A 20,345-nucleotide genomic window follows, 5' to 3' on the forward strand; every position below is an offset into this window, starting at 1 on the left:
CAGTTTCTCCATCCAGCGTTTTTTTCCCCAGCAGTCGTGTTGGCTCATTAGGAAAAGCACATTAAGAATATTCATGATTATTGTATTATATTGTCCAATTAAGTCACAGCAGTGAGCACAGACGACTGCACGAGTGAGATCATTCATTTTAATATTTACACTGTGCTTTTCTGACATGTTAAAATGTCTGCAGAAAACATGAGAAACACATAAACTAGAGGATGTCTCAGTTCATTCTTGTTGTTTAGTTTGGTTTTATTAGTTTCTTCTTGTCCACTTTACTCCGTTCTTGCGGTTAGTCTTCTCAATGACTCGTCCTCTGGTCCTCTGTCCTCAGTTTTTTGTGTTCATTTCCTGTTTTATATTGGTAACTCCACTTCTGTCTTGTTTCTATTGTCTTAACTTCCTGTCCCCTCCTCTTCCCACCTGTGTCTGATTGTTGGCCCCACCCTGATTGTTTCCACCTGCATCCTGTTGTCTTCCTTCACTTCTTCGCCAGTTCAAAGCTCTTCGTTCCAGCGGTTTGTCAGTGAGTTTTCCTGTGACAAGAAAATTATTAAAACAAATCCTGGTGTATCTGACCTGATGTTTCGGTATCATTTGTGAATTTTTAATGATCATAAATCCATGTCTTCATTATAAGAGTGGTGTTAACTGATTGAATTGTAGCTTCCTGCATAAAACAATAAAAATGTAGATGTAATATGATTTCAGACATGAAATAAAAGAAATTTAATAACCTTAAACTTGTCTTGACATCAAACTGCTTCTTGACTGAAATCTTGGAGCAGCTTCCCGCCAATATTCAACAATAAAACCTGCAATAATTCAGCTTTAATGAGCGCTAATGATTCCCTGCTGGCCTCCCTGTGTACAGAACTGTAGTGTTACAGCGCCCTCTCGTGCTTATTGGGAGTAATTAGGTTTAATTGAACTCCGATCCAGGGTGGCAGATGGCAACTGACAGGGAGGATGATGAAATTTCTGATGAAGCAGCCTGCACAGACCTTTACATTCACTCCACCTCCATATGATGCTTGGTTTTTTTTCTATATTTTGCAGCAGATTTTTGTTTTGTATTTTAAAGCCTAAATAATAATTAATAAGCAGGAAATAACGTCAACGTTATTAAGAGAAGTGTTGTATGTAGTCGTGTGTGGACTAAAACCAGCCTGTAGGAGGATGTTTGCTCAGGACGGACATCAGGTCCGTGTTTTGTTGCGTGTAAATTGCGTGGACAGGCGCTCGGGGTTAATTGCAGCGTGCACACTATATTTTTAGCATATTTGCCACAAGCAGGCGGAGCTAAGGAGGCGGAGATGGAGGGATGCTGCTGAGGAGCAGGTGGATGGTTACGGAGGGAGGACCAGAGGACGCTGCACCGGAGAGGACTTCGTCTTAGAGACTCAATCTCTCGCTCGTGTTTTTATTTTTTATTTTTTTTTATCTTTTAATCTTTAGATCTGAGCTGAGAGGCTGCGCGAGCCGCCGTCTGTTGTCTGTCGTGTCGCTGGAGGCTGCGACGATGTGATGCTCCATCTTCGCGTCGACGGCCGGAGCCTTTCTCCCTGAAACCTGATATTATGCAGGGAACAAGGGGGACTGGACGGATTCAAGGGGAACAAAGCACCGGTTCAGAAAACGTTTTGCAAACTGGCAGGTCAGTGGATGCATTAATACAACCAACGAAACCGATCAAACAGCAGAAAATATCTCATTTTTAGCACCACGGAAAACATCTGCATACATTTAAATCAATCTAGCTTTAATAATAGATGCATTTCTATTGTGAAAGTGTTTTTATTTTCTGCTTGCGTCCTGCTGATGTGCAGCAGAAAAGTCTAGGCCTCCACCAGCCAGGTGTGGGTCCATGTTGGAGAGCAGGGAGGATAATAGATGTGTGCAGAGCTTGTTTACTACACAGCGTGTCATTCAAGTTTTTAAAATCAGGCTTTTACTCCCAGTCTGTTAATAATATATATCCACTCCAGCCCTGTGTGCGTGTTTGGATATTTGTAGGTTGATTGTGTGATGTAGAGTGAAAAATATTTGCTATGAGTAATCAAATTCTCTCAGCCTAGTAACTCTGCCAAAAATAGATAATCTATTAAAGGACGGTGGTGTTTTTCAGTGTGTTATGTCACTTCCCTGAAGGCAGAAAGTCTCATCTGGTGTAAAATCACTGAGTGCATGAATATGTGCTCATGCATGCATGCATGACTCCGTGACCCTCCCCCACAGACTGCATTTCTCTTAAGCTCCGGACTGAATGCTGTAATCCTCTAATTGAAATCTCTCCCCACTGTTTTATCTGATTCCCTTCATGTTTTATACAATCACCCCCCCACACACACACACACACACACACACCCCCACACCTCCCTCCTTCGATCCCTGCTAACCTTTCCCTCCCTCCGTCTCCCTGCAGTGTTAGCCAACTATGGTCGACCCCTCGGAGGCTGAGGAGCAGAGCAAGTGTAAAGGCCCGCCGCCGCTCGACACGCCCGCGGTGGCCGCCGAAGACCCTCGACTGCCCGATCAGGCCGATGGCGCAACGACAGAGGAGGAGGGGGATGGCGACTTCGAGACGCCGCCCACCGGCAGCTCTGAGTCGAGCCCCTGCCACACCGCGACCCCGGTGGCGCTGGAGGTCACCTCTCAGGGCACCGCCCCTCAGCAACCAGAGACTCAGACTGACCCGTCCCCCAAGTTGCACCTGGACCTGTACAACTTCGACTCCCCGGCCGCCGAGGGCAGCCGCTATGTGCTGACCAGCCCTCGCTCTCTGGAGGCCTGCGCTCGATGTGGGGTGAAACCGGTGGAGCTGCTGCCCCGCCCGCTCGCCGACTTCGCCCGGGAGGCCCCCGGACGCTCCATGCGAGTCGCTGCAGGTCTGTTCGAAGTCTGCGAGAGGGACCGGCAGGCCAAGCTGAGGCAGTGCAGGGAGGAGCGGGAGAGGATCGTACGGGAGGAGAAACGACGGATTCTGCAGGCGACCGTCAACAGCAGCAGCGGCGGCTCTCCGTCCTCTGCCGACAAAACTTCCTCCGGCTCCGGTCAGCCTCCGAAATCTGGACCGGTGACCTCCAGCTCCGCCCCTGATGCCGGAGCATCCACTCGAGCCGCAGCATCCGGTTCAGCCTCTAAAACAGGAACAGCTCTTCTATCTAAAGTCCCCGCCTCCAGTCTGAGTACTTCCCCTAAATCTGCACCCGCAGCATCTTCTCCATCCTCAAAAACCGCCTCCACGATCTCGACACCATCTTCCAAGAGTGGATATCAGGTGTCAGCCAAACAAGAGCCAGTGAAACCCACCCGTCCGCTCTCATCCGGACCTCCTCCGGTGGTCAGGAAGTCCTCTGCCGGTAAATCCTCAAACACTTTTCCCAGATCAACCCCCAAACCCCCCTCTTTCCACCGAGCCAACTCCACACTGACATCATCGGTGTCGAAGCCGGCCGTTCAGAGCGCCACGACGCCTCCGAACGACGTGACGGGAGCGCCGTTCTCGCAGCACAACGGACACCTCGGGGTTCATCCCAAGGAGAGAGGGCGGAGCCACTCGATGGAGTCTTTGCAGCGAAGGATGGATCCCATCTGCTCCTCCACCTCCACCACCACCACCAACACCACCACGTGCACCTCATCGGAGTCGGGTGCCTCCTCCTCGTACAGCTGGGATGGCGCACGCGATCACTGGGCAAAAAGGTCCAGTCCACGAGCTCGCACACTGGCCACCTTCAACTCGCTGATGGGCCGCAGCCTGAGCCTCGGAGACCTGAGCCACTCTCTGCAGACCACGCAGAAGGTGGAGCGCATCGTGAAGGAGGTGAGGCGCCGGGGCCTGAAGGCCGTGTCCGAGCGAGACCGCAAGATCGCAGCGTTGATGCTCGCCAGATACCAAGAGGAAGACATCATGAGTCAGACCCGTTACGTGGCTCACCTCCAGTGGGACAGTGAGCGCAGGATTGGTGAGCTGCGGCGGGAGCAGGAGGACAGGGAGAAGCAGCGCGCGGTGCTTCAGTGTCAGAGAGTGTGGCAGACTCAAGTGTCGATACGTCAGCGGAGGCTCAGCCAGCAGGAACGAGAGTCAGCGGCCGCCAAAATGCGACAGGCCGAAGAGAACGAGGAGCGATGGAGGGAGCTGGCGGAACAGCAGGAGCGCAGCCGGCTGCTGAGGCTGCAGCAGGCGGCTCGAGAGGAGAAGCACAAGAAATCTCTTCAGGAGCAGAACCTGAAGGCCCTGGAGGAGGAGAGGGCCGCCATGGTGGAGCAGGAGAGGCTGCTGCTCAAAGAGAAGCTCACCATGGCCGAGCTGAAGAGGCAGGAGAAGGAGCACCAGTCCCAAGAGGAGAGGCGGGGTCTGAACAAAGCGGAGAAGAGACGCCACGCCGCCCTCATACAGGAAATCGCCCGCAGAGAGCAGGAGGAGAGGGACGATGCCAGGAGGGCGGCGGAGGAGAAGCTCAGCCGCTCCCTCGAGAATTACGAGCAGATAGTCGAACGTCGAGGGCAGGAGCTGAAAGAGAAGGCCAAGCGTGAGGAGAAGCAGATCCAGAAGGCACGCAAGGCTGCGGAGAAGCGCGAGAAGCAGCAGCAGCAGCAGCTGGAGGCTCGCGTGAAGGAGGCCGAGAAACGAGCCCAGCAGGCGGCTTTGGTGGCCGAGGAGCGGTCCAAGGAGAAGAGTCAGCGGGCCGTCCAGAGCCGGCAGGAGAAGGAGCGGCTCCAGAGGCTCAACAGGCAGCGCGTGGAGGAGGAGGAGAAGCAGCGGCGTATGGAGCTGCTCCAGTCCATCGAGAGGAAGCTGGAGAAGAGCGAGCAGATCTTCAAGGAGAAAAGGGCGGTGCTGGAGAGCGCCCGCTCCGTCGCACGAGCCTCCTTCCACGTGCGAGACAAAGTGCGCGAGGAAACCAACGTCCGCACTTTCGATAAAATGGCCCTGGAGGCTCAGCTCAAAGCCAGCCTCGACGAGAAGTAAGACCCACGGCTCTGTTGTGAACTCCTCACTTCTGGTCATGTGCTCGGCTCCCGACTTCATTATGACCCTCATCACTCAACAGCTTTCCCCCCCCCCCTTCCTCCCGCACCCCATAAACACCCTCAATGTTACAGCTTCCTCTTATATCTTCTGATTTTATGACATTTTTCACCAGTTTTATTATCGATCCTTTCAAAGCAAACAAAATCATTTTCTATCACGGATGTAATGACATTTCAAACTATATGAACTTGAACAGTGAAGCCTGTGTGCTGCATACAGTAGAGCTAATATTAGAGGAGAGTGCAGAGAGCTGTGCAGCGCAGCGACACGACCAGCCCCCCTCTCTCCGACCATCTCGCCCGCCGGACTGAAAGCTGCGCTGCAATGAAAAGAGTGATTGTTTACCAGGAAGCACAACTCCATGACAACTGCAGGAGCTTTTAAAGGGCGCACCCCTGTAAGGGGGAAAATTTATGAGAAGAAAACGCATAATGCAAATGGTCCCCCCCCCCTCCCGAAGCAACCGAGGGATCCTTTTGTACGCACACAGTGACACAGCTCGATGCAGCATGGGAGTAAAACCCAGGGCCGGACATTCGTCTGTACCTAACCGCTGACGATGCAGCACAGGAGGGCCGCGTGCACGAGCTCTGGACTGATGAAGCATCAGGGGACGGCAGTTTCTGCAGCAGGGCCGTTTCCTCCTCCCTCTCGTTCCCCTCAAGGACTCCCTCCGTTTGTCCTCTTCATGTCCGACTCCAGTAAACAGCGAAGCGCTCTGACAGACCGCCGCCTCCCTGACTCCGCCGCCGTCCATCTGCTCCCAACACAGCCACCTGGTGGCCGCGTCAAGGTCAACAGGTAGGACTTTGTTTTGCTTCTATGGTTTTATGTAATGCCTTCTGTTTTGTTGCCTTTCAGCGTTTGGAATCAATTCAATTCAATTCAACTTTATTTATATAGCGCCAAATGTATTAATTAAAAAAAAAAAAAAAAAAACAACGTTGATCACACTGACTCAGACTCGACAGCGCAGATATATATATATATAAAAAAAAAGCATCATGAGCCAACACACAAACCAACAACAGGTTTTAAAGGCCTCTGGCTGCACTAATCCTCAAATCTCTCAGATTAAAAAAAAGAAAAGGACATACACATGGGGTTTTGCCCTCAGATGTAGCTGTTGCCATAGCGATAGCAATCAGGATGGAGCAGCAGGAGGTGAATGACTGAGCAGGGAAAGTGCGTGGGAATATGAGGGGGCTGCCTGTGGGGAGCTGGCAGCTCATTCTGGCTGCTGCTTTGCAGGGCGTTATTGGAAAAACACTCAATCAGTTTGTCCTGTTGAAATCTGCGCGAGGCAGGAAAACTACTGCAGCATTCCTCCTCATTCAGAGAAAGACCTTCACCTCGAGAGTCAGCTGCTGTCAGGATGTGGAAAGAACTGAGCATTTCAGTCAGTCACATGTCATACCTGCTAATTCTGAGATAAAAGCCAAAATGAATTTGAAATGCAGCGCTAGGTCATAGAGGACTGACAGGCTTATGGCTCACTGAGCCACAGTGTTCCAAAACATTATTGGAGGGTGATGTAAGGTCGTAGGATGAGACAGTAAATCTGTAGGTGCTTATGACGTGACTGAAAAGTCACCAAATTTATTTAAAAATGCAGTAACTGTGGAAAATTAACCGAGAATAAATCACATGATTGAAGATACAACTAAATTCTGTCATAAAAAAGTCATTATATAGTATATTGTCAAAAATATGAATAATAAGTCATACTACAGCAGGTCCATATTTTGGACAAAATACTACAGTATAACTATTCAAATTATTACTTCTTTTGCAAGAACATGCAAACTCCACGTAGAAAGGCCCAGGCGACCCGCGGACCTTTAGACTGTGAGACAACGACAATAACAACTGCACCAGAGTGCTGCCTCCATAACATGGATAAAAGTCATATACTGATAAAAAAAAATAAAAAAATTTAAAAAGTCATACCACACCAAAATATGAAAAAAAAAGTCATACTATAGCTATACTATACATGCTATAAGTATGACTTCCGTTGAAGTTATGGAAGCCAGCATAGTGGTGCAGTTGTCAGTGTTGTCGTCTCACAGTCTGAAGGTACCGGCTGCCTGCATTGCATGCTTGTCTGACTTGTATGACTTACATGACTTTTAAACATGCAATGGAAGCGTGACTAACAGTGTAGTGGTTGGAATTGTTGCTTCCCAGTCAGAAGGTGCCCAGTTTGAGACTCGCCCTGGAAAAGATGACATTAACATCTTAGATGAAAAGCCATGTCAAGGGCAAGAATTGAACCTGGGACCTTCTGACTGGGAGACAACAATGCTAACCACTGCACCATTGCTAGCGTTATCATCTCACAATCAGGAAGTGCTCGATTCAATAGGGGGCTTGGAACTCAGTCTGGAAATTATTCTATAGCATATTGTCCAAAAAAAAGTAATTCTATAGCATATCTTTTAAAATGTCATACAATAGTATGTTAGAAATAATGACGATAATGATTTTTTTTTTTTATATTATTGTAAATATTTCTTACTTATTAACTTTATACATCGTGGAATAAAGAGTTATACCTGAATCAATAAAGTCAACCAGTCGTGAAACATTATCTGTTCAAACTCACCTGTTCTGTTAAAGTAAATGGATTCATGACACTCGCATTGATCGCCTTATTTTTATGTGCTGCAGGTCCTGGTGTAGAACGAGAGACGGTGATGTAACCCACAATCCTCCCAACAGAACTTTTCCTCCCACACCAAGCTTATCTAAGTATAAAGCAAGCAAGTCTCTTCTTTGATGGAACTGCATCCATATCAAAGTTTGTATTAATTTCTTACCCGTTGATAGTGCCATCTATTGTGCTGCTGAGAAGAGGAACTGAGAACCGAAAGCCTTTTACCTACACCAATGAAACGACATGTATGAGGTTCAAACACAGCTTTATTAGCATCAAGGCATGTTGTTCAGTCCATAACATGTTCCCTCTCACCTTTCCCTGACATGTGGGCTTCGTTTCTGTATCAATTCTGGTGGTAAGTTATTTAACAGTTGTACATTATCATAAAATGCTTTCATCAGTGAATTACATTAGGTTGCATTGTCATGAAAAGATTTTCAGATGTAGCAATAACGAAACGGTCAAGGTTGATATCGGACACGCGTGTGAGTTCATCGTATACATCAACCCTCTTCAAAGCAAAAGGACACAATCTGTGCATACAATCAAAACCAGAAAATAAAAACAAACATTTTTCAAGACTGACTTGCATTGTCTGTGCTATCTGCTAAATTTACATTTACTTAGAAAATGGTAAGAACAAGGCTACATTCACATATTGTCCACTGACAGTTGTTAAAACATGAGTCTGATCTACAGTCTAACATCAGGTGTGACAGTATTTTTAGAGTCGTGTAACATTACTAAACAGTGGCAAAAACACAAATACAGAAGTACTTCACACGTCAACAATCAATGTTATTTTCATTTGTGCACTATTTCACTGTTGAATTTTTACCTTCTTTTTACACAGCTCGGCTTTTTATTTAAAAGTGGTTCCCAATCGAGTCTCCGGGCCCGCCGAAGGGTCACGAGATAAATCTGTCGGGGTCCTGAGATCAGTAATGGGGCCACAAAGAAGATTCTGTTCATACTTTTTATGAATGTTTCTTAAGTTTTTACGCGTTAAAGCCTCAAACTGTTATTTTAATAAAACAACTTAACTTTGCTTTTTTTGTTAGAAGCCATAATTTTCTTTTATAAACCTTTTTTTTTTGGAGGAGGAGGTGGGCAGGGTGCAGGGGGGGATTTTGACCTGAAACTAACTAGTGGAGTAATTAGGAGAATATTTTGTAGAGTAGAGGTGTAAAATGGCACAAGTATTTCAAAATTATACTTAAGTTAAGCACTTGCATGGATTTAAATTCACATCTCTTAATGAATAAATCAGATCTGAAGGTTTCTTATAGACAGTTTTAGCCAAAAGTTCCAGGAACTATTGAAGTTAGGAATGTTTATTTCACTGAAGTCTGACTGACCAAGTAAAATCTTTAACAACTTTAAGATCGCCATTCAACAGATTTCTGTGTACATTCATCTACATTATTTTAATGGTGGGTTTGGGATGAGGATCTCTGGGTGTCACATGACTGTCTGTGTGTCCTCATTTACCTGGCGCTCTCAGTCCTCGATGTTATTTGTGGCATCCTTGCGAACGATGATCTTGTACACGCTCTGTCTGAAGCTGCTGTCGGAGGTCAGGCGTCGGGCCGTCTCCCGCAGCTCCTCGATGCTCTCTTCGTCAGCGTTGCCCATGGCAAACGACTTGGAGTGTTTTACTGCAGAGAGGGAGAGAATACAATCAGTGAGGTTCTTATGACACCAACGTTTTGATAATAAAGCACAAAAAGAAAAAGACCAAGTTTCACTGGTTTCAGCTTCTAAAATGTGACTGTGTTACTTTTCTCTGCTTTGATATGAATATTGAGTGAATATCCGGGTTTTAGACAACAAATGTATCATGTGCTGTATCATTCTATATCTGCTATAACTAGTGTTGGTTCCAGGATTCCAGGATAACAACTGTTAATATTAAAGGTACCACGACGGCTACAACTGCTACCACAACTAGTTTTACAGTTACAGGTGGACTTAATCCCACAATTTATCATATACATTAGTACAGAATAGTGGACGACATGCTATAGTATGATTTATTTATTTTTTATAATATTTTGGACAGCATGCTATAGCATTACTTTTTTTTTTTATCATATTTCGGACGACATGCTATACTATGACTTTTTGTTTTCATATTGTGCAGAACACGCTATAGTATGGAATTTTGTTTGACAGTTTGTAATACATACAAACATAATCTAAACTTTACAGTATTCCTGCAGTGCAAACAGCACCAACTCAAATACACTCAACATGCCATGAATCAAATTAGATGGAGCCTTTCGCAGTGTGCATGTTGCGTGTTGTGATGATGACTGTGTGATGTAGAGACTCACACCAGTGGCGTCTGGAGGCTCGCCTCTGGATCCGGCAGCTCTTGATTCGGCGTGCAGCAGCTTTGTGAAGATACACAGCGTTCTTCATTATCGCCGGGAGCTTCGCCTCGATCTCCGCCGCACAGATACACTCCTCAAAGAACCCTGAATAAACACACACGTATATCAGACGCGTGATATATTCAGGACGCTTGTTATCCTCAAACATTTCCTTGTAAATATACCCCTAACAGCTACAACACTCTGAGGAGATTCCATACTTTAAATGACTTTAGTAAAGTCATGGAGCAGTGGTCAAATAGTAATCTTAAAACACCTCATTAGGCCGTCAGGGAGCATGTTTTACTGTACTCAACACAGCTTTGTAAAGAGCGATGTTTTTAATGCAAATAATATAAAAGTATAGTTACATTTTGGCACCAACGATCTTCCATACATTGAAATCACTTTAATAAAAGTCATGGAGATGTGGTAAAATCTTAAGGTACATTAAAGCCACGTTAAAAGCACCTCATTAGGCTGACAGGGAGCATGTTTTACTGTACTCAACACAGCTTTGTAAAGAGTGGGGAGTTAAATTTAATCGTGTAAAAGTAGAGATAGAGAGATAGATAGAGAGATAGATAGAGAGATAGATAGATAGATAGATAGATAGATAGATAGATAGATAGATAGATAGATAGATAGATAGATAGATAGATAGATAGATAGATAGATAGATAGATAGATAGACAGACAGACAGACAGACAGACAGACAGACAGACAGAAAACCATGGACTTTTGATTTGACTGCTCTGAGCGAACTTAAAACACACTCCGGCAGCCTGTACCGACCAAATAACCACATTTTGTCAGTGAATGAACTCACTCCGTAGGTGAGTGACGTCCCCCTTCATCTTCTCATCTTTCTCTTTGGTCCGTTCCAGTGAGTTCAGGCCTTTCTCCAGACCCTCCAGGGCCTCCTCGGCCTGCTTCAGCCTCTTCTCCAGCTCCACCCGAGACTCGATCTCCACCTGGGACACACAGGAAACACATTATTTTAGACGTGACTCAGATCAATAGACTGTAAAGAAAATATCGCTCCGTATGTTTCTTGTTGCTGATATAATGGAGAAAATCTAACAACACAGCTAAAGGGATGTCATTTTTTCAGAACCATAAACCTTCATTTGAAATGTTGAATTCAAATAAGCAGAATAAATACTTATTGTTGTTGGCTTCAGTCCAAAAATATCGTAGCGTAAAACCCTTCTAAGAAGAACTCTATGTTTTCTAGAGCATTGTGCTGCGTGAAAGTGGGAAGTTGTGGAAGATACACGACTGTTATCTACTTTGTTTCCGAGCTGTGATGAAATGTTGAAAACATCTGCAAATAAAAACAGAACTGTCGTGTACAAATAATATCGAACTCCTCCTCTCATCCCCGTGTGAAAATAACCTCGTCTGAAACCATCTAAAAACAAACGTCTGATTAAATCGGTGACCTCTGACACGTTATTTGCTGTTGTTGCTGTTGAGTCACGTCGCGTTACCTTGAGCTCGGCCTCGGTCTGCTGTTTGTCCGCGGTGAGCTGAGACAGCGACTGCTGCAGCGTCCGGGCGTGGGACGAGTAGAACTCCCTCTCCTGCTGCAGGACTTTGGCCCGCTGCTCGTTCTCCCTGAGCCTGAACCACAGACACACAAAAACTAAACCAGACTGTCAAAATAAAGCACACAAAACAAGTCTGCATGTTTAACGATTTAACTCCTGACAGTTTAAAACCTTTTAAGGGATTAAAATGATGTTTATTTTGTGGACGGCCTGCACAGTTCATGTTTCTGTCTGCTTTCAGCCTCCGGGCTGCATAGACAAGCTCATGGAGGAGACACGAGTGATAACATTTTAAACTGTTATTTGTCTTACTGTTGTATTTTTTAATTATGTAATCAGATGTTTTTTGGTGCTTTTAGACTTAAATAAAATAGAAAATCATATCAGATAGAAAAAAAACAAATTATATATTGTTGCTGGATTATTGATAATACTGGTTTACAATAAAAACAAAACTGTTAAAAATGCCTTCTGATTGTTAAATATTCAACATTTTCTGTTATTTTATTGTCTATGAGTTTTTATTAGTTGATCAAATCAATTTTTTTATGAGCTCTGGTTTTAAAACTTACCAGCTCAGATCCTTTTTACTCCTTTAATGCCAGTTGTTTTTTGTGTCTTATTTGTTGTGCAAACTAAAATAATAAACGGATTTACGTTCCTCTTAATGCATCATAAGAAATAACTGCAGTATTGATCATAAAATCAGTTCACCAGTGTTTGTTTCACGGCTGTTTTTATGCAGTTTTGACGTGAAAATGATTGTGATTATGTCACATGTTCTTTGTACAATGCAGTTTTATCTTTCCGAGGACGTCTGTGAAGAAGAGGAGCAGCTGATGGTTGAAGTGTGTCAGCTGAACATTAGGGCTGCACAGTCGATAAGAGCTGCCAGTAATATCTCACTTACTGCCGCCAATCAATCAGCTGCTTGTTTGGGGATCAATACACATTTCCACCAGGAGTTACATCCTCTGTGCCATTAGCGTCGAGGTTAGACCGAGTACAGTCACTAATACAACTGAACATTCAATATGAGCCTGCAGGCTGATAGAGGAATTATGGGACTCTCTTTCAGAGTTGTGTTTATATTAAAAATTCAGACTCTCTCCATCTTAACGATGAGATTTTTTTTCATCCTCTGACTGAGCCGTCACTCACTTGTCGTCGGCCTCCTCCTTCTCCGTCAGCAGGATCTTCATCTGCTCCTCGATGTGTCGCAGGTCCTGCAGCAGGTCCACATCCCCGACCTTCGAGCCGACCTCAGACTCCCTGCAGGTTGGCTCCGAGCCCTTCTCCTCCTCTTCCTTCTTCTCCTCCGCCTCCTTCTTCTCCTCCTCCTCCTCCTGCTGCTCCTTCACACCGAGCAGCTTCAGCGTCCGCTGCTTCTCCTGGGAGAGCTCCTGAAGGAGGAAGAATACAGGACATTCAGGGTTTTATTAATCTAAAAAACATTCAGTCTGCACTGGTGTCAGTGGAGAGGTTTACTGCTGCAGGAATTAATAATAATAATAATAATAATAATAATAATAATAATAATAATAACAATAACAACAATAATAATAATAATAATCTTTATGTATATGCCACTTTTATTAATTTTTTATTTTTTTTTAAAACAAGCCATAAATTCAAAACAAGCTATAAAATTCAGCAACACAATGATCACCGTAAAATATATTCAACATTTATAAAATGAAGTAACAAAAAATGTGAGCGATATCACATCAACAGAGAATAAAATTGTATAAAATCAGGAAAGGCTCTCCGAGATTTAAAAGACTGACTGACTTGATTAAATGTCATTATTAATGGAATAATAACTAATGTTTATTTACCATATTAACAGGAAGATGAGTTAAAAACCTAAACTCATGAGTTCCTCACATGAACTAACAACAAATCATCTTTTTAAAGCTTATTTTTATCTGCAACTTAGCCAGAATCTAAATTTATGAATGAATGTTAAGAATTGTATGATATTATATTTTAAACTAAACTATATATTAAAATAATATATTAAAGTATAAAAATATTCTATATTTTGTGATTTCAGTTTATAAAATTTGCAGAAAGTCTAAAAAAAATAATTAAAAATCAGGATAAAATAGGTCACAAATGAATTAAATTAGAGAATTAAAAGTGAATTTTGAAAATAACAAGTATATTCTGTTCTTTGCATTAAAAAATTTACATTAAGACTTTAATGCTGAGAGTTCGATGATAAAATCGATGCCACACTTGCCGTCAGCAGCCCATTAGCTTAGCTTAGCATAAAGACTGAAAACGGAGGGAAACTGCTAGCACGGTTTTGTCCAAAGGCCAAAAAAATCCTCAAAATGTCCAACGGTAAAATCGCAAATTAACATGTTATTGTTAATGTTTGTTTAAATCTGTGCAAAGAAACTAAATTCTGATTTAAAGCAAACGAGTTCTACGAAAATCAAAGCACATTAAACTGGGAGTGTTTTTTTTAAATAAATTTACAGTATTTATGCTAAGCAGCTTTCTATCCAACGGACAAGCATGAGAGTGGCATCTATCCACATTTGACTGGTGCTCTGATTGTTGACATCCGTCCATGGGGAGTCACATCGATTCATACTTTATTCCATTTAACCTCCAAGTTTCGTTACGCAACTTGCAACATCATCAGCTGCAAGGTCACATAACCAACTAGTCGTTCTGATAAAGAGTTTAAACACAAGTCGGACATGTTTCCTCCTTCAGATACCTCGATGGATTTCTGCAGCGTGATCGTCAGGCTGCTCAGCTCCTCCTTCTCCCGCTCCACTCCTTTCAGGGACTGAGACGTGCCGTCCAGGTCGCTGATGTCACACAGGAAACACGAAGAAAAGAAAACACGTTAATTCATGAAGTTCACACAGGAACAACAAGATTAACGGGAAACAGGTGGAGTTTTTCTCACAGTTTGATCTGCTCCTGCTCCGCCTTCAGCTCCAGCACCACCTCCTCAAACTTCATCTTCTCCTCCTCCAGGACCTGATTCAGACGCTCCAGCTCCTGCGGACACGAACCGGCTGCTTCAGTCAGCACTTAAATGACGTAAATTGACTAAAAATCATCTGCAGCCTTCATCTTAACATCTAAATACCAAACGGTTTCAGTTACAATGAGGATTCTTCTGTTTTAAAGGATAATAAATTAATCCTGTCCTCACTTCTCTCTGCGCTCTCTGAAGACTGAGCTCCTCCGTCTCCTCCATCAGTTTATCTGAAGGGACAAAAACAACATTTCAGATGATCATGTTACACCTGTGAACACTTCCTTTACATCCAGGTGAGCTCTGGTTTACCCAGGTACTCCTGCTTCTCCTTGGCCAGCTGCAGCCCCTGAGCCTCCAGACTCTCGATCATGGCCTCCCCCAGCTGGGCGTTCTTCCACGTGCTGCCAGTCAGAAGTAGTAAATGAGTAAAAAGTGACATTAAAATAACACAACGGTGCTGCAGTCACATGAAAAAGAGATTACTGACACTTTCCCCGACTCCTGCAGTATCTCCATCCACTGGACATGCTCCTCCCCGGACTCAGCAGCCAGCACGATGGTACCCTGGAGGACGGACAGTTTTACATCAGCATCTCATCAGTAACGAGTTCAGGCTGTCAGACAGGAAGTGGACTTCCATCTTCGAGGTGCAGAGACTGTAAAAAACTGATGGTTTTCCTTTATGTGTACCATTTGTTGCAGATTTCTGACATCAGGGCAGAGTTTAGCTCCGCCTCTGCAGGATGATGTCACACAACACTGAAATATATGATATCTTTATATATATATGTTGATGCATGTTGTCGATCTGCAACTTTCTGCTGGTTTCTGTCTCAATAAAAAAAAAAAATTCAACTTGCTTTAAATGATTTTTTTTTAGCAGCAGAAACAAGATACATTCACTAATCAGCAACTTTTATATCTAATTGCAAACAAATAATCAAATTAATGTAAGTCCAATGCACACTTTAAGCTCCGTTTTTGGTCTGCACCTACTCCTAAAGGAAATATCGGACTCCTAAAGCTGCTAAATGCTTCACAGTGTTCAGCTAGTTTAAGTGTCTGTCTGCTGTTTGATAAAACAGAGGGACGTTGTGAGCCAGACAGATAAACAAGGAGCTTAAAGTCACTAAAAAGGATCATAAAGCCAAGCAGGGCAGCAAAGTCAGGTGGTAATCCTCCAAATGCTCATCAACACAATCAGACATTTTCATTTTATCATAAAAATATCTGTTAAAGCTGCTTCAAACGGGTTGAAATTCCATGAACCTCTAATGAACATTCACTCGTTCAGACATTTTTTTTGACTGTTTAAACACAAAACTGGGGAAAATATTTCTTCTTAAATGGACCAGAATGAATTAAGGTCCTAAAGTTCCTCCTCCACTGGGGGCGGCATGCTGCTTCCTGTTGGCACGGTAACGAAGGGCTGCCTCTCCCCACAGTTTAATACATCAAAAATGATCCGATCGCCTGGCTTTAATGTCTGGAAGAGACTTTTTACAACTCAGTGATGTTCCTGTGACAAATGATGTCATGAAGGAGCGACAGGGTCGAGATCTTACGGTGAAATCTTCGAGGTTGACCACGATGGCGAAGGGCATCCCCATGTCCTCGTTGGACGACACCACACATCCTCCCAGAGGGATGACTCCCTGAGACACAAACACAGACCAAATATTAGATCTCCAGTCACCGTTTTCAAACCTCCTGTTTACGATATAAAAGACACGTCTCTGACAGCTGCTCACCTTCGGGTGGATGTTGAAGTACCGGTTGGTCTCGAAACTCCTCTTCTCGCTCTCTGCGTAGTAGAGCAGGAAGCTGTCTTTGATGATGAAGAATCTGTGTACGGAGGAAGATAATGAAGGCAGCAGTGAGTTCTCTCTGTGAAAGGCTGAAAGGAACCGACATCTGCAGATGTTAAAACTACAATATCAATAATCCAGTTGGTGAAAAATGGAATCAAATGTTTTAAAAATGAAACTTTTGCAGGGGGAAAGTTTTGTATCCGTTTTTGGAGTTAAAACAAAAATTGTTTTGGACCAAGCATCGTTTTAAGAATCATTAAATCAACTTACAACACATTAAAAAAGAAAAAGAAAAAATGAAGTAATTCATGTACATATTAAAGGGGTAGTTTGGGGATTTATTATATCACCTCTGCAGACTTATAGGAGACTCATATAAAATGGTCAAAATTGTGCAACAAATGCCGGAGAATCCTGATTTTTAGATACTGATAAGACTCCAGCCTACATTTCCCACAATGCAACACAAAAACACCTTTAATTAGACCTCCCTGTCTTTGGAAAGCTCCTGCAGAACCCAGAAAGACACAATACAGCTCAGCCTGAGTGAAATCAGCCAAGTGAAGCTGTGAAATATTCTGATGCTGACTGGTTGGCAGATTTTATATCAAACGGTTATTTTTTTTTTAATCCACCAAACATCCAAACATACGTCTACCCACCGCGACGACATTATCACGACATTTATGACATACACACACGTACAAAAAAAACTACGAGCATGCTGCAAAGTCAGTGTGGTATTGTCGTTTGAGCCGTTATGTAAACCAAGAGCAGTATCATGACATAAGGTAGCAATCCTTTTGAACCAAACATACAGAAAATATCCTGTCTGTTACATAAACATGTTAACAGTCAGTCAGAGCTGCACATTTTAACAATCAGGGAACATTTTCATCTGCAGATTAAACAGTTTTTAGTTTCAGGGAAGAAGAATTACGTCAACATTTTTAATTTTTAATTTGTGTTTCTAACAAATTTGAGCAGATTTTCACTTTTTTGTTTTTTAGGATTAAAACTTGTAAAAATGTTGCCGTGAGAGAAACAATTTTAAAAACTTTCAAACCGCAGTTTTTTTTTAAACTAAAAGAAGTTTAAAATGCTCGTTAGCAGATTTAACTGCATAAAGTTGTCAAATAAAAGCATCCTGAGACTGAAGCCCCGCCTCCTTCCTCACCTGCGCGACCACTTAGCCGACGGGCGTCCGAAGGGCCTCTTCCACAGCACGCCGTGCAGCTGCACCTTAGTGCTGATGTCCAGCACCTCGCAGTCGGACTGCTCCATGGACGACCAGGGCGAGAACAGAGAGGTTCTGGACGCAGACGAGAACATCTTCTCCGGCTCCTGTGGCCCCGAAAGGAGGGGCCACGACACAGGAACAAAAATATATCAATAAAATACAAAAAATACAAAAAACAATACAGTCAGTCAATAACAATTAGCCCAGCAACATCCAATAACACACACACACAGACAGACAGACACACACACACTCACGGAGGTGCTGCAGGGACAGGAAACAAACAAATCCCAATAAGTCAGCAGGGTGGAAAGATGCAGCTGCCAATACGCTCATCAGCTGGAGGCAGACTGACGGCACACACTGTGAGGATGGAGGCAGCAGGAGGGGGTTGGGAGGGAAGAGGAGGAGGAGGAGGAGGAAGAGGAGGAGGAGGAAGAGGAGGAGGAAGAGGAGAAGGGAGGGCAGCTTTAGGAACTAAATCTGAAGCCAGTCGATATATTCCAGCCAGTAAAAGCTATTATTCAGATTACAGCCGTCGTCTCCAGCTCTTGGCAGGTACGAGCTCTGCTGCTGCATCATCATCATCGTCATCATCATCGCCGCGTCCATTAGGAGGACATCTGTGGCCGAGGGGCGGCTCTCTAGCAAAGAGGATGGAGGGTCGGGTAGTTAAACATGCAGTTTAGGCATCACGAGTATCAGATTAATTTACAGAACATGTGTGAGAGGGACGGGACAGCAGATTATCAAGATGCTGAAAGCTCGGGCCTCGATATCAAAAGGCAGGAAACACGCGAGGCTTCAAAACTTCTCGTCAGGGCAGAAAAAAACCTCATTTAACATTTAATTTAACAAAACCATTTCACACAATTTGTTCAATTACATGAAAACAGATTAAAAGATGGACGTCCAGGCTTCGTTTTCACCTCAAAACCTGAGAAAATGTCGCTAGAATTTTCCAATAAAAGTGCAAAAAATCATTCAAACATTTTCACCAGTTAAAAAACTTTTAATTTAGTTGTCATAAAACACGTCGCTTTTACAACCGATTTTCACAATCAGACAGCGTGGAAATAAGGCAAACTCGTCTTGGAATGACAGAAAAAATAAAGTGAGACGCACCCTCCATCCAGTGAGACCGGTTCTGAGACCGGTCAGCCCCGACACGTGCCTTTAAACACATCCTGGTGGTGTCAGAGAGGAACTCCATGATTAAATATGTTTCGTTAAGAAACCTTAAAGATGCGAGTCTAAGACATTCAGACTAAACCTTGAACATCCTGAGTCTTTAGGTGATTTTATTTTGAAGGTGCTTTGCAGCCAATTAAAGCTAAATATCCAGGAAGAGAAGATGAAGCTTCATTTTCAGGCAATGAAAATTAACATTAATAAACTTTCAGCTCCATTTCTTTTACAGTGATGTACAGGCGCTTCTTTTAGAGGTCAAACAGGCTCGAGGAAGGTTTTTCTAATACAAAAAAAAAAAAAAAATCATCTTTGTATGTTAATTCAAAGTTTTTTGGTTTTCACAGCAGAGTAACGTGAGATTGACACGTTTCTGTAAAACTGCTCAGTTTACTGAACAGATGAAGAAGCCGAACTGTTATTTTACTTTGATTCATATCATTTTTAGACTCTGAAGAGAACACAGTTTTCAGGAGTTGCGCAGCTGTCAATCAAATCTGATGAAGCAGATTAATTCTTTTAATGTTCAATTCTTAGCCAATTGTTGCTTATTTGGAGAACAAGTTTCCAAGGGCTTTAAATGCCGCTGGGTAAATAATCAATCTAATAAGAAAAAATTAATCTGCTAAACTTTTCACAATTGTTTGATTTTTGAAGCAAAATTGCCAAATATTTGATGGATTTTAGCTCCTGGATTGTGTTTTGTATACTGTTTTTTGGGACAAATTTTGGTTTTCAATTTCATGAAATTTCTTCAACAATCGACAAAATATTCAGCAGAATCAAAGATATTAAGAAAAATAACTGGTGGTTGCAGCCTTAACACACACACACACACACACACACACACACACACACACACACACACACACACACACACACACACACACACACACACACGCACACGCACACCAGTGGAGCTTCCATTAATTTGAAAGGCGTAAATGCCAAATCGCAGCAGGGACAGATAAACTGGCACGTAACGAGGCTGCCCAGGTTGTCCAGCGACGCAGTGGAAGGAGGAGTTTCCCCCGTTTAAACACACAAACAGCTTCCCATAAAAAAAAAAATTAAAAAAAAAGAAAGGAAGAAAAGAGTCGTGCAGCTGCTGGTCTGCTTCTCATCCTCCCCGTTTCCCTCACAGTCAAACAGAAGTGGAAAGAAAACTGTTCAATTTGTACATAAAAGTCTGAAGATCAGTTCATCAGAAAACTCAAAAAAAAAAAAAAAAAAAAAAAGAGTATGTGAGAGAGAGAGAGAGCAGAAAGCGTGACGGCCAAGTGAAGAGGTCGTTCTGTAGTTTACATATTTACATCCTCGTGAGAGACGGGTCGCAGAGGGAGGAGCCTGTTTCCATCTCAACTTAGAGGGGAGGTCGGGGGGGGGGGCTGCGTTCAAGAGACTCACAAGTCTCCGCTGCACACGTGTGCCCCTCTTCCAGGTTTTTTTTTTTTATTTTTTTTTATT

At 43.4% G+C, this 20,345-nt stretch overlaps 2 protein-coding genes across 2 annotated transcripts; one reads left to right on the plus strand and one right to left on the minus strand.

The window, feature by feature from the left end:
- Positions 1-961: 961 nt before the first annotated feature.
- ccdc177 (coiled-coil domain containing 177) lies at positions 962-8,284 on the plus strand. The gene is made up of 3 exons (XM_069711534.1): positions 962-1,660; positions 2,429-5,842; positions 7,715-8,284. Exon 2 carries the CDS (start codon positions 2,441-2,443, stop codon positions 4,976-4,978), a length of 2,538 nt encoding a protein of 845 aa, XP_069567635.1. The 5' UTR covers positions 962-1,660; positions 2,429-2,440; the 3' UTR covers positions 4,979-5,842; positions 7,715-8,284.
- Positions 8,285-8,869: 585 nt separating this feature from the next.
- Positions 8,870-17,992, minus strand: plekhd1 (pleckstrin homology domain containing, family D (with coiled-coil domains) member 1). The gene is made up of 14 exons (XM_069711535.1): positions 17,948-17,992; positions 17,628-17,794; positions 16,391-16,484; positions 16,205-16,294; positions 15,127-15,203; positions 14,949-15,040; positions 14,814-14,866; positions 14,562-14,656; positions 14,367-14,460; positions 12,794-13,035; positions 11,573-11,705; positions 10,909-11,053; positions 10,040-10,183; positions 8,870-9,361 (listed from the first exon to the last, which is right to left on the minus strand). Exons 2-14 carry the CDS (start codon positions 17,780-17,782, stop codon positions 9,204-9,206), a joined length of 1,572 nt encoding a protein of 523 aa, XP_069567636.1. The 5' UTR covers positions 17,783-17,794; positions 17,948-17,992; the 3' UTR covers positions 8,870-9,203.
- Between the last annotated feature and the right edge of the window lie 2,353 nt (positions 17,993-20,345).

The sequence above is a fragment of the Brachyistius frenatus genome, unplaced genomic scaffold (genome assembly GCF_029030835.1).
Source record: "Brachyistius frenatus isolate BFR_SWC_R1_liver_20210118 unplaced genomic scaffold, ASM2903083v1 Contig_102, whole genome shotgun sequence".
NCBI lineage: Eukaryota > Metazoa > Chordata > Actinopteri > Embiotocidae > Brachyistius > Brachyistius frenatus.